We start from the raw sequence: 12,292 nt of genomic DNA on the forward strand, positions 1-12,292 counted from the left end.
CAGGATCCCGATCGAGAAATGGCATTCTAGATTCATCTTCCATCTTCCCGTGTTCACTGTACACACAAGTCTCACGGATCATATGTTTCCGCCCTCCTTTCGCCTACCTGCTTCCTTTCATCTCCTCCTCTACTTCCTCATTTATTCGCCTTTTATCTCCCTGTCACGTGTTTACAGAGTGTGTGAGTGTGTGTCCATGAGTGTGCCCGCAGTTGTGTTCACGTCTGGCTGCTCGCCGTGTCGTTTGACTGAGCTGCATATCAAACAGGCTGTGCTTTGGGGGGCTGAGTTTGTCTCTAGACAGACCCTGTCAGTCGGTAGAAGAACGGGGGGGTTAGCGAGTAATTTCCTGACTCAGAAGCTCCATCCTGGAAGATATCCTCCCGCTGTCCTCCTCCTCTCCGGCACATTCCTATTCAACACACACTCTCCCAATCCTATTGACCTCAGCCAAACAAGCAGAGTGTGCAGCGGCAGCACAAAGACACCAGAACCGAGCCTCTGAAAAGCTGCTTCACCTCATCGGTTGATAGTACGGCGATGATAAGAGCACAGATAAGCCATTCTGAAACAGGATAATGCCGCAGCAGACTACAAGCGACAACATAAAGGAGGCTGCGATTCAGAAGAGGGGCTTAGACTCATAATGAGGATTAGCAGAGGCAGGGAGGGCATTAGAAGAGGGCTGGATGTGCATTGATTTACCGGGGAATCTATAGCAGAGGTGTACAAACTAACACTCACTTTTATTAATGTGCATACATACACAAGCATATATGAGCACATACACAATGCTCTGGGGGTTCAAGTCAAAAGAAGAGCAATATTTTCACTTCTTTGCAGGAAGAGCGGATCCTCACAGAGAGACTAAGACACTAATAAGATAGCATGGTAATGAGTGAGCTTTAGAGGTGCAGCTAGAGCTGTTTCCTGTCTTTGTGCTAAGCTAAGCTAAGCTACCTGGATCCTGCAGCAAATGTAGCATCATACATAATTACGGAGGTGATGGTACAGATCTACTGCAGCACCATGTAGCTTTTCCTGTATCCTGTATATTCAGGATAGTGCATACAAAAAATCAGCTGCTTATACAGAACGAATCCCAATGCATTGTGGGATATTGCTGTCTTATATAGGCTTACTTGGAGCCTGATTTGATTCCCATGCTTTGCTTTTTTTTAGTTCTTGTTCCTTTATTAGGCACAAGTCATTTGAGTGCAATCCTACATCTACTCCCTGGCCTCGAGCTAAATAACTTGTCTTCTATTTTTGCACTTTTAAAGCTGTTAAATTAAGTGGATTTAATTGACTATTAGAGAGCAGCAATGTGGGGGAAAGCAAGCATCAAGAAGTCCTGATTATGATACACAATTGTAGGAATATCTCTGTTGTATAGCCAACAAGCGTATGTCCCCTCCTCAGGTGAATTCATGCTGCTGTACAGATAACAGCAGCAGATCCATTACAGCAGTTCTATTCCAATCATGATATGTTGCTTCTTGCACTGATATCCATATTTCCTTTTGCTCAAAAAGGCTTCAATAGCCCAGGATAGATTGCCACCCTAATGCATGCCATGTGCCGTTTGGTCGGTACTTACATAGAAGATACCCCACGGCACTCTCCGACTCTATGAATAATAAGAAGAACTCAACTCAAACTGTGTTTCCTATTCATGGCGGTGACTCGTCTCCGGCAGAAAAGGGGGAAGTCAAAGCAACTACAATACACATTTATGATGAGGGGGACACACTGAAGCAGGATTTAGATTGTTTTGGGGATGCAAACACTACTCTGCATGAAGAGAAAAGGATGTATATTTATAAACGGTTCATAAGAACAGAATTGTAATATATAAAGGCATTGTTTGAAAGTGTTTTTCCCAGTGTATCTGTGCTGACTTGCAATCAAAATAGAAACCCAGCTGCTACTATGAATGCAGCGAGGGCAGGACCTCTGGAAAGTAGTTTCTCGGGGGGTGACGGGGGTTATCTGTGAGGTAGCAGTCTGTATAGGGTCTGGAGCCAGGATGCTCCCGGGCTGTTTTTTCTCATTACGAGAGAATGTCGATTACTGGAGTGATAGCCTCGTCTGCAGTAATTGACCCGTGGCTTCACAGTGATACCATCTGTCTTCATACAGACGTAATGACCTTGTAATAAATCGGCAGTTTATTGCATTAACCCCCTCTCTGTGTGAGGAGTGACAATGGCCTCCGAGGGGGGTCAGCGTGGATCAAGGGGCCAACATTCAGTCGCACAGAGTTGAGGAAGTTTCTGTGAATTACCCGGCAAAAGGGTCTGCTTTCATGCCTTCATAGGTGCAGCTCAAGGTGCTCAGCATGCAATAAAAAAATACAATAAAATATTAAAACCTATTAAATAAATAAATAGAACAACTAATAAAAAACAAATAAATAATGAGAATAAAAAAGATTGAAAGTGGATGTAGCAATTCAAAGTATTAAATGAATAAGTGTAAATAAAAATGTATAAATCTTATAAAATTAATAAATAAAACAATATGAAAATAAATAAATAATAGAAATTAAAATACCAACTAAAAGTGGATGCAAGGACCTGCAAGTACAGCCGTCACAAATTGCCTTATTATACATATGCGCTATAATCTTTATGTTCAGTTCCCCAGGTCTCTCTGATTAGCTGCTCTCTTTCAACCGACAAATGCTGTGTTTAGGGTGATTTGTATCAGAATTTCAGAGCTCAAACCACTTATTAAGGGCAATAACTGTGTGGAAATTATAGGGATGTGAATGCCAATTCCCCATCACCCAAGCATCTCTATAAATGAACCTCAGAGCTGCAATTTCCCACCTTTTCTTGCTCGCTGCCTCAAAGGCAAAGATTTCTCCTCATGCAGTGGTGAAGAACTTTTAAATACATTGTTTTTGTGTGTGTGTGTGTGTGTGTGTGTGTGTGTGTGTGTGTGTGTGTGTGTGTGTGTGTGTGTGTGTGTGTGTGTGTGTGTGTGTGTGTGTGTGTGTGTGTGTGTGTGTGTGTGTGTGTGTGTGTGTGTGTGTGCAGAGTCAGGACGGACGCTTTGAAGTCCGCGGACGTCACGGGAAGTCAGTGTTGACCATCAGCGGCGTGAGGCTCACGGATCTGGGTCGGTTTGACTGCGAAGCGCTGAGCCGGATTGGAGGCCATGAGAAGAGCATGTTCCTGGATATCGAGTGTGAGTATTGATTGTCCTGATCACACACACACACACACACACACACACACACACACACACACACACACACAGTTGTTACTACTGTCCTAAGTGAACTGAAAACACCTGTGCACGTCCAAACTACATAAAAATTTAATACAAATCTCATGTTTGCTTTCTGAAAAACGCTGATGAATGCATCTGGGCGGCGGTGGCTCAGGGGGAGAATGAGCATCTACCAATCAGAGGGTCAGGGGTTCGATCCCCAGCTCCTCAAGTCAAGATGTCGATGTGTCCTTGGGCAAGAATTGGATAAGACTTTCAGTTTAATGAAATATATTTGTAATTTCTTGGGTAATAATATGACTGCATTTATGATTTTCGGAATAATGACTTATCAAGATATAAAAACCTCCACAAATTCCACAATTGTCTCCATCAAAAGAACATTTCCAAGTTCATTTAGATGTCAGCGGTTGCAAGACATGCATCATTGTCTGTGTTCTAAATGACTAAGACAATGAGGCCCTGTTGACCAGCACCTCCTCCACATCTTCCATTAGTGCGATCAGATCCTTAATGTGGAAATGAAACACACATTAAAGGCTAACACGTGCAGCCTGCAGAGTGCAAAAGTTCAACTCAGTCATAATAACTCTGTCTCGCTCTGTGGTTGTTTTTCTCCCAGAAGTTCATTATATTCTAATAAAGAAACTCACACACACACAGCCTTCAGAAGGGTTAATTAGTGAGAGGATATCATGCGTCGTCGCCGTTGGTTTTCCCCCGCTGACAGATCCCCTGGTTCCCCCTGATAGCACCCATTCCTCTATGCTGGTTGTTTGGGGGGTTATTCGGGGCGGGCTATCCCCTGCCTAATGAGCTCTGAAGCAAATATCTCCATTTTGGCCTCGGAATTATTACGTTCATTATGAGAGCCGATGGAAAGTGCTTTTTCTTTTCGGGGTAGCAGCACTTACACCTTGAAGCTCAGAGGAACTACACAGACAGAGGGCGAACAAACACATATACTCAGAGAGACAGAGGATGCATCTCTGCTGTCATGTGGAAACCAATTTTCTCCTCATCTGACTGGGGTGACTTTCGGGGGGTTTCTGTGTTAAGCATAGTTTTTTTGAAGAGTTGACATTTTGGTTTTACATATTCACGGATATCCTTACATGCATCCGTGAAGTAGAGCCGCTGTGAGCTGACTCCCGCTCTGCAGGGAGAGTGTGTCGGAGGCTGAGCCACCAAACTAATGAACTCATTTACTAAGTCACTGCCGGCTGTGGGGGGAGAACGGCTGTGACAGAGAGCCAGGCATCAATCTCTTTAATGGAATCCTGCAAGCGAGCATAAAACACCCATAATGCCTCTCTGACTGGGCCGCAGAGAATCCACAGTCGTCCATTACTGCCCTTCATATTCACCGGGGCAAATGAGCTTCTGTTTGCATCCTTTATTTTTATTTTCGGGGAGATGATTGTTACGGAGGTAACCCCCCTCCGACGTGCAATGGCTTCAATTAAGTTGTTCTTTTTAACATTGCACAGGCAGTTTTTAGAAGGGTTAATGAAATGCGTCTCTGTGCGGGTTAAGCCTCAGCAAGCCGTTTTATGTCTTTGATCATGCTTCACCTTTGATTCGAGGGTTTAATTGGCTGCCGCCTAATTCCCCCACACACCAGCGATTACTTTTAAAAGCACAGTCTTATTTTAAAAGCACAACAAGCTGCCACAGAAACGAGGCAAGAGTGTGAGATGAAAGCCTTGTTTGTTGTTTGACAGATATACCAAAGTTCCTGACCAACCACACCATCTTTTACTCGTGGGAGGGGAACCCGGTGAACATCAGCTGCGACGTGATGTCCAACCCGCCGGCCACCATGCTGTGGAGGAGAGAGCGCTTCACCATCTCTGCAGAGGGCACGGCCAACACCAGGGTGCACAGTGGGGCGGGCAAGTCTGTGCTGGAGGTGGGTACAAGTGCACTACTTTTTTGCAGGGCAGAAGCAAAATAGATCTGTTATAAATATCATATTTTCCCCTTCCAGGTGACTCCTATGTCCGACAGGGACTTTGGCCGCTACAACTGCACAGCCAGGAACAACATCGGGGTCCGATACCAGGAGTTCATCCTGGCCCAGGCAGGTGAGTGTGCAGGCCCTTTACCTGATGTATTAGTAAGGTGTGTGATCCCCGACCCCCCCGAACACTCTCACAGTGCTCAAGGACTTTGTAACTCTACCTCTCCACTAATGGCAATAGCTTTATTTGAAATTCTCAGGAAGATAAATACCTCTACAGCTCCCGACCCCCCTATTCAGCCCGGTCCTAATCTCAAATAGAGCCAGCTGATTTACCATACCCCTCGCTATTTACTGAAGTACCCCCTAATTTACGGTGGAGTAGGCTAATACACAACAGTGCCGTCCAATTATCCTTAGTGCAGATTAAACTGCTCGGGCTAAGGAGAAAAGAAGTGAGCAAAAAGCTGACCTAACATGTATTCCTGCAGGGAACAATGTAGCAGTTGTTCTCACACACACACACACACACACACATACACACACACACACACAAACACACAAACACACACGCATACACACACACACACACTCAGCTGCAGTGACTCACTTCTTTGCACACGGCCTCCAAAATGGACCTTGAGTACAAACCGCTAGACATATCTTTCTGTGAATATTGCCTTCAGGCTTTGGTTTTCAGTGGAATATGCATGCAGGTTTGATGTAGGAGATGTAATAGGTATGGACAGTGAGCTTTTAGATTGAAGGTGCATGTATAGTTACTACCGTGAGATGCATATGGATAGTTTGAAATCACTCTGAAAGCTGGGACGCATATCTTTAGCTATGTGCAATTAAAGCTTGCAATGCGTTGATGTCCTCACTAGCTGCTCCTGTAGGGAACATTCAAGCATGCAAACAGTGTTGATTCCTCCTCCTCCAGATGTCCCATCGAATCCCTACTCGGTGCGTCTCTCCGCTGTCTCCCAGCGCCTCGCCACCGTCACCTTCATGAAGCCCGACTCGCACGGCGGCGTTCCCATCAGCTACTACCTGGTCCAGTACAAGGAGGTGGGCTCGCAGGAGTGGAGGGACGTCAAGTCGCACAGCATCCAGAGTGAGTGGGAAATATATATTATTGTAATCACCTTTTTGGGTAGTAAATGTTTAGTGGGCCTCATTATGCACCGCATGTTGTTATTGTGCATGCTCAGCTCCTTTCATGGAAGAAGCTCATTTCCTTTATGTTTGTTAACACAGTGTACATGAGGGGGGGGGTTAGAGACGTGATCAGTACAAGTGATAAAAAAATGTAATCACACACTTTATTGCCCATCGGATGAAAAAAAAGGACACTGTAAACCGTGTCAGAAAGATTGTGAAAGCACATTTACTCAAGAACTAGGAACAAGTACACATTTACGGTACTTTATGTACTTTATACCTCTACTCCACTTCAGTTTGGAAACAAGTATTTTACTTTTTATATTTGTTAGACAACATACGTTTGTATAAATCGATTTATGAATGATGAAGTGCTTACATTAACTCCACGTTTACCAGCTGCAAAAGTAATATGATTCACACAAAATCAAGCAATAAAATACACATTATTCCCAAAAGTCTACTTTTATTTTGTGAACTTCAGGTATATTTTTGATGCCAATACTTTTGTATGTTAAAATAATTGAATGCAGGACTTTAACTTGTGACAGAGAACTTCTAAACTGTGCTTTTACTAGTTATAGTTAGGGTAAACATATCCATAAATGTCCATAAAAACCTTATTTTAAAACCGATTAAAGCGTCTGATTTCCCAAATGTTCTGGATTTTATCTCAAAAAGACATCTCATTTACACACAGAATAGATTTCCTAGTGGTGGCACTGGTCATGACTGGTGAACTTCTGCAAAAAGTAAAATATTGTGACATTTAAATCAATTGAAACTAAACTGAACACACTTTACTTGAGTGATTCAATCTCAAACAATCTTTCTTAATTGATGTTTTAATCTTTAAAGCCTTCATTTATTATATTCAATCATCCCGTTCTACAACGACACATAGAAATGTAGATAAGTCAATTTGTCACACAGTTTGAAAAGTTAGATTAAATTCAAACTTTTCCCAGCATTTTCTGTTTGGATACCAGCAGCTGTATCACATGATCTGCCATGCGCTCCTCTAAAGCCTCGGCCTGAGACGATGTTGGGTTATTGACAAACCTGGGACACCTCGTGGGGAGGGATCCAGACCATGACCGAGCTAGAAAACACTCCTCCTCCTCCTCTTCCTCCTCTGATGCTTTACCAATTGATTTCTGAGCCTGTACACTGTGAGGTGAAGGACGGACAACCTGAAGGGTGTCTCGCTAATATCCCTCATTTTAGACTCATTTACAATATGTAGATGCAGGGAGGGGAATACTGAAGAGGCCCTGTTATGCTTTACGGGGTTTTCCCTTTCCTGTAAGGTGTAATTAAGGGTTTTGGTGCATGTAAACGGTCTGCAAGGGTTAAAATCCCTACCTTTTTGAACATCAAAGCATCAAAACAAGACAAAAAACACTATTATGAACCTGAAAAGGAGCATAAATGAACTCTTAAGAAGACAAAAGGGAGGAAACATCAGGAGCAGAACTGGATAAATCAACTTCCTTTAGAACATTTCCGCTGATTATTCTGCATTATATAAATGAAATATTTAGACAGACTATTTACAAGAGGCATCCGATACCCACAGAAGCCAGTTCAGCAGAAGATCCTCACAATAAACCCTCCACTTTAATGAGACGCCTGGACTAATTTCATTTGAATGCTTTTCGTCCAAATTGAAATGTCTGTTTATAGCTGGCAAGTAACCCTAGCGCCGCCGCAAATTGCAGAATTTGTTATCAGTTCCCGGATTAAAGAACTGCAGAAGCACCTATTACTATTCAAGTATTTCATTTGTGCAGTCGGACAAAAAACAACAACTTTCCCTCAGGCTCATTAAAGCACCGCTGCCTCTCCGAACACTGAGGGGGATGGACTCAGAGGATCTGAATCTGAAATGTGGTTTTTTCTAATACTCAATCTGAGTTATAGTATGATCATCAATCAATTAACAGCCAGTCTAAACAGATGTTGAAGGTGGTGGGGAGGGGTCAGTCCAGTCTCATCGTCTACGAGGTCTCTCATATTCCCGTTTTTTAATTCACTGCCAATTAAAGGAGGCTATTAACGAGGTTTTTGAGACTGTAAACATGTCATATATTCACATACAAATAAGCTTCTCACATAGTATTTATTATGATTCTTTTACTGCTTTTACAAGTTGCATCTTTTATTATAAGGATTTTCCTTTGGGCAAAAACAGCCAATGGGAATCAAGCTTGACTTTATGATGGAGGTACGGAATAAATATGAGACCTTCATTGGAGTAATGGATCTGGTTAGTTTGACATTTAGCATAGCACAAGTATGAGGAGAAGTGCATCCTGGCTGTTTATTCCTGCTCTTCTCCTCCCTCTCTTAATTGAATGATCCGCACTTCCATCTGCATGATTGATGGCCCCCACATGTGTCCAGGTGTCATGACCTCTGCCCCTCTGTCCCCACAGCGACGGTGGTGCTGACGGGGCTGGAGCCCAACACCACGTACGAGGTTCGAGTGGCAGCTGTCAACGGGAAGGGTCAGGGCGAGTTCAGCCACACGGAGAGCTTCCAGACTTTACCTATCCGTAAGTCCACCGTCCATTTAACCCTGCACACACATCTTGTTCCCCGACACATCCTTCAAAATAAGAGCTTCTCAGCTCGTTAGCATGCAGCACAAAAGGGACTTTACCTGTCATTATAACTTCATCCATTACTTCAGTGACTTTATAGCAATTTATTGTTACTTATTGGCATATTCTAGCATTTGAATACATGTTGATATGATCTAACCCTTACACACAGCTACTTTCCTGACACATCCTTCAAAGTAAGAGCCTCTCAACTCATTAGCACCTGACACAAAAGTTGAAAAACAGATAAAACTTCTATAAAAAGTGCATTTTTATAAATATACGAAGATATTTGTGTCCTGATTTAATCAAATATTATAAGGATGCTGTGTGGGACAAAATACAAACGTGCATATTTAATATATTCAAAGCAGCGGCACCTCGGTGAAACTCCTATTTGCCGTCTAATGAAACTCTGACAAGCTTATATATGAAATAGTTACATCCCCTCATATTTCAGCGATATGAATCCCGATTATTGGAGCTTGGAAAAGATCCTGTCAAATGTGTGGCTGGATGTAAAACTGCTGCATTAAAAATTATATACTGCAGGGGGGGTTTTATGATAAGCATTTTATTTATCCTGGCAATCTGGTGCCGGAGGATTGCAGTAAATCTAGGCGAGGCCGTGGAGAAAGTATTTCCCACAGTTAATATAATTCAGCTACCCAGAATGAATGTTGGAAAGAATACCCAATTAGCGAAATACAGTGAATAATAAGAACCTGCAGTCAACATTAGTTACAGCCAGGCAGGGGGAGCCGCCTCCTAATATGAATTTAATTCAGCTTTAAAGCTTCCCTCTGCTTGTACTGCATCCTTATCTCATATCTCACTGTGCCACCTGCTCTCCTTCTTGGGAATGCACACACACACACACACACACACACACACACACACACACACACACACACACACACACACACACACACACACACACACACACACACACACACACACACACACACATCTGAGCCTCCTCTTGGTGTTTCGTCCTCCAGGAGAGCCGAGTCCTCCAGCGGTGCACGGGCAGAGAGGTATGGGCAAGGCCTACAGGCTGGGGCTGGTCAAGCAGGACGACGGAGGGATGCCCATCGTGGAGTACATCGTCAAGTACAAGACTGTGAGTACTTTGGAGTATTTAAACACGGCTGCAAGCGTCAGGACTGGTCTCAGAATCCAGCTCTTTGAGTCGAAATACCTCCCAGACCAGGGTTATCCTGCATATCCAGGCTTTGGGATTACTAGCTTGTCCTCCCTGTGTCCTAGCACTTTTAGTGTGTCACTTGTCTTCATTTGATATAATGATACCCCTGTTTTCAGGTTTTATTTGTGGTATGCTCAGTCGATGCTTCCTTCAAGGACTGCTGCTTTGCTGATGGACTTGTTGTCCTTATGATCATCTCTGTTATTGTTCCTCACAAAAAGAGGACCGTAGCGACAGGATGTGACACTGTGATTGTGTGTGTGACTCACTAGCTCCACGGTTCCCGTCGCCGTCGATTGAGCTGAGTGCGTCGGTGGCAAAATGAATAATGTTCTGCTTGACGATCTCACTTTCTCTATCCTTGTGTCACTTACAATTCATGTTTTTGAATAGAGCACACACACAGGCTCTCCAAATTCATTCATCCGTTTGAGTAGCTCGTGTGTGTGTGTGTGTGTGTGTGTGTGTGTGTGTGTGTGTGTGTGTGTGTGTGTGTGTGTGTGTGTGTGTGTGTGTGTGTGTGTGTGTGTGTGTGTGTGTGTGTGTGTGTGTGTGTGTGTGTGTGTGTGTGTGTGTGTGTGTGTAAAATGGCACAAAAAAAGCAGCTTAAACTCACAAGATAAGGCGAGCTGCTGAGAGGAGGCCAGGAAGCAGAATAGATGGCACTCGTACAAAAACCCTCCGCAGGACTAAGTGGATTTAGGCTTGTCCAAATCTCCTATCTCCCCAATGCTAATGTGTCCAAGCAGGCGTTTTCCCCCGTCTCGTTGAGGAAGTGACAGTGGTTTTAAAATAATTCTGCCGTCGATGAAAACACGCCGAGGAACAGAGGGTCAGGGAATCTCAGCGAGGCTTTTGAAGGCCGTTGCAGGAAGCCAGTGGCAGATGCTTCACACCCCAGTAATCATGCTGCCTTCACTGGCATCAGGAAGCGCTTCATAAAGGCTGGGAACAGATTACTCTCGAAACATGCACACACACACACACACACACACACACACATACTCACACACACACACACACACACACACACACACACACACACACACTCACACACACACACACACACACACACACACACACACACAGACACACACACACACACACACACACACACACACACCCATCATAGTCACTTGACAATCCAGGCAAATGTTAAATACATTCACAGCCCAGGACCTTGACATCTTGCACACTCTGTCCTCCAACATCGGGAGGACGGAGGTGCCAAGGAGGCAGGAAGTGTAAGTACACTTGGCACAGCTCTTGGCTAGGGTTTTTTAATCCTTTGTTTAAAATCGACAAAGACAGAGGAAGGGTGTAAGGAAGTGGGAAAGAGAAAAGGGCACAAAGGAGCCGAGAGATATCAGAGAAGCTTGTGTGAACTTGCAGAAAAAACACCTTTTATTTTTACCCTCTTCAAGTGTGGGTGTTTTCAAAACCACCAGTCAATTTTGAATTGCAGTTTCTCTCTGAAACACCACTGTTGTTTAAAGTCGTGCAACAACACTTTCCTCAGACTGAAATGAAAAGCATAGATTGAAGTTGGATTCAAGGGGTTCGAGGCATGCTTTTTACATTTCTCCTCCCCCTTTTTTCTTCCCCTCTCGCAGGATAAAGAGGAGCAGTGGATGACCAAGCTCGTCCCGGGAATGAACGACTTCGCCATGCTGCAGCCGCTGCAGTGGAACACGAGATACGAGGTGGAAATCACGGCGCGCAATGTCAAGGGCCTGTCGGAGCCCACCTTCTATCAGTTCTTCATGCCACAGAAACCTGACATTACAGGTAAAAACACGACAAAGAAAACCTTAATGTGTCTTTTCAATGTATCTCCTTTCTCTTTACCGATGCTTCTAGCAAACGCGTTTTGAAAGAGCATTTTCTAGACTGTGTTGTGTTTATCATACTGATGCAAAGAGGGATAGCATTGGTGATAACAAAAGCAGCAGAGCATGATGTAAACGTGGCGATAAAGCCGGCCTCGGTGGAGAAACTGCTGCCTTTGCCTCTCCTGCAAGGGATTTATATCTGTGTGAGTGAGTGGTGTTTCCTTGGAGAGAAAAAGTTGTTTTCTAGTAAAAAGCGGGAAATTTTCCTGCTTTGAAACAT

At 43.8% G+C, this 12,292-nt stretch overlaps 1 protein-coding gene across 3 annotated transcripts in view; it reads left to right on the top strand.

Moving 5' to 3' along the window:
• LOC134860627 (neural cell adhesion molecule 2-like) overlaps positions 1-12,292 on the top strand; it is a 183,058-nt gene that overhangs the window by 151,900 nt on the left and 18,866 nt on the right. For all 3 annotated transcript variants that reach the window (XM_063877391.1, XM_063877389.1, XM_063877390.1), the window contains exons 9-15: positions 3,045-3,195; positions 4,965-5,152; positions 5,231-5,327; positions 6,147-6,320; positions 8,806-8,925; positions 9,975-10,096; positions 11,794-11,968. In XM_063877391.1, the coding sequence (XP_063733461.1) occupies positions 3,045-3,195; positions 4,965-5,152; positions 5,231-5,327; positions 6,147-6,320; positions 8,806-8,925; positions 9,975-10,096; positions 11,794-11,968 (1,027 nt within the window). The remainder of the gene's footprint in view (positions 1-3,044; positions 3,196-4,964; positions 5,153-5,230; positions 5,328-6,146; positions 6,321-8,805; positions 8,926-9,974; positions 10,097-11,793; positions 11,969-12,292) is intronic.

The sequence above is a fragment of the Eleginops maclovinus genome, chromosome 24, assembly GCF_036324505.1.
Source record: "Eleginops maclovinus isolate JMC-PN-2008 ecotype Puerto Natales chromosome 24, JC_Emac_rtc_rv5, whole genome shotgun sequence".
Classification (NCBI taxonomy): Eukaryota; Metazoa; Chordata; class Actinopteri; order Perciformes; family Eleginopidae; genus Eleginops; species Eleginops maclovinus.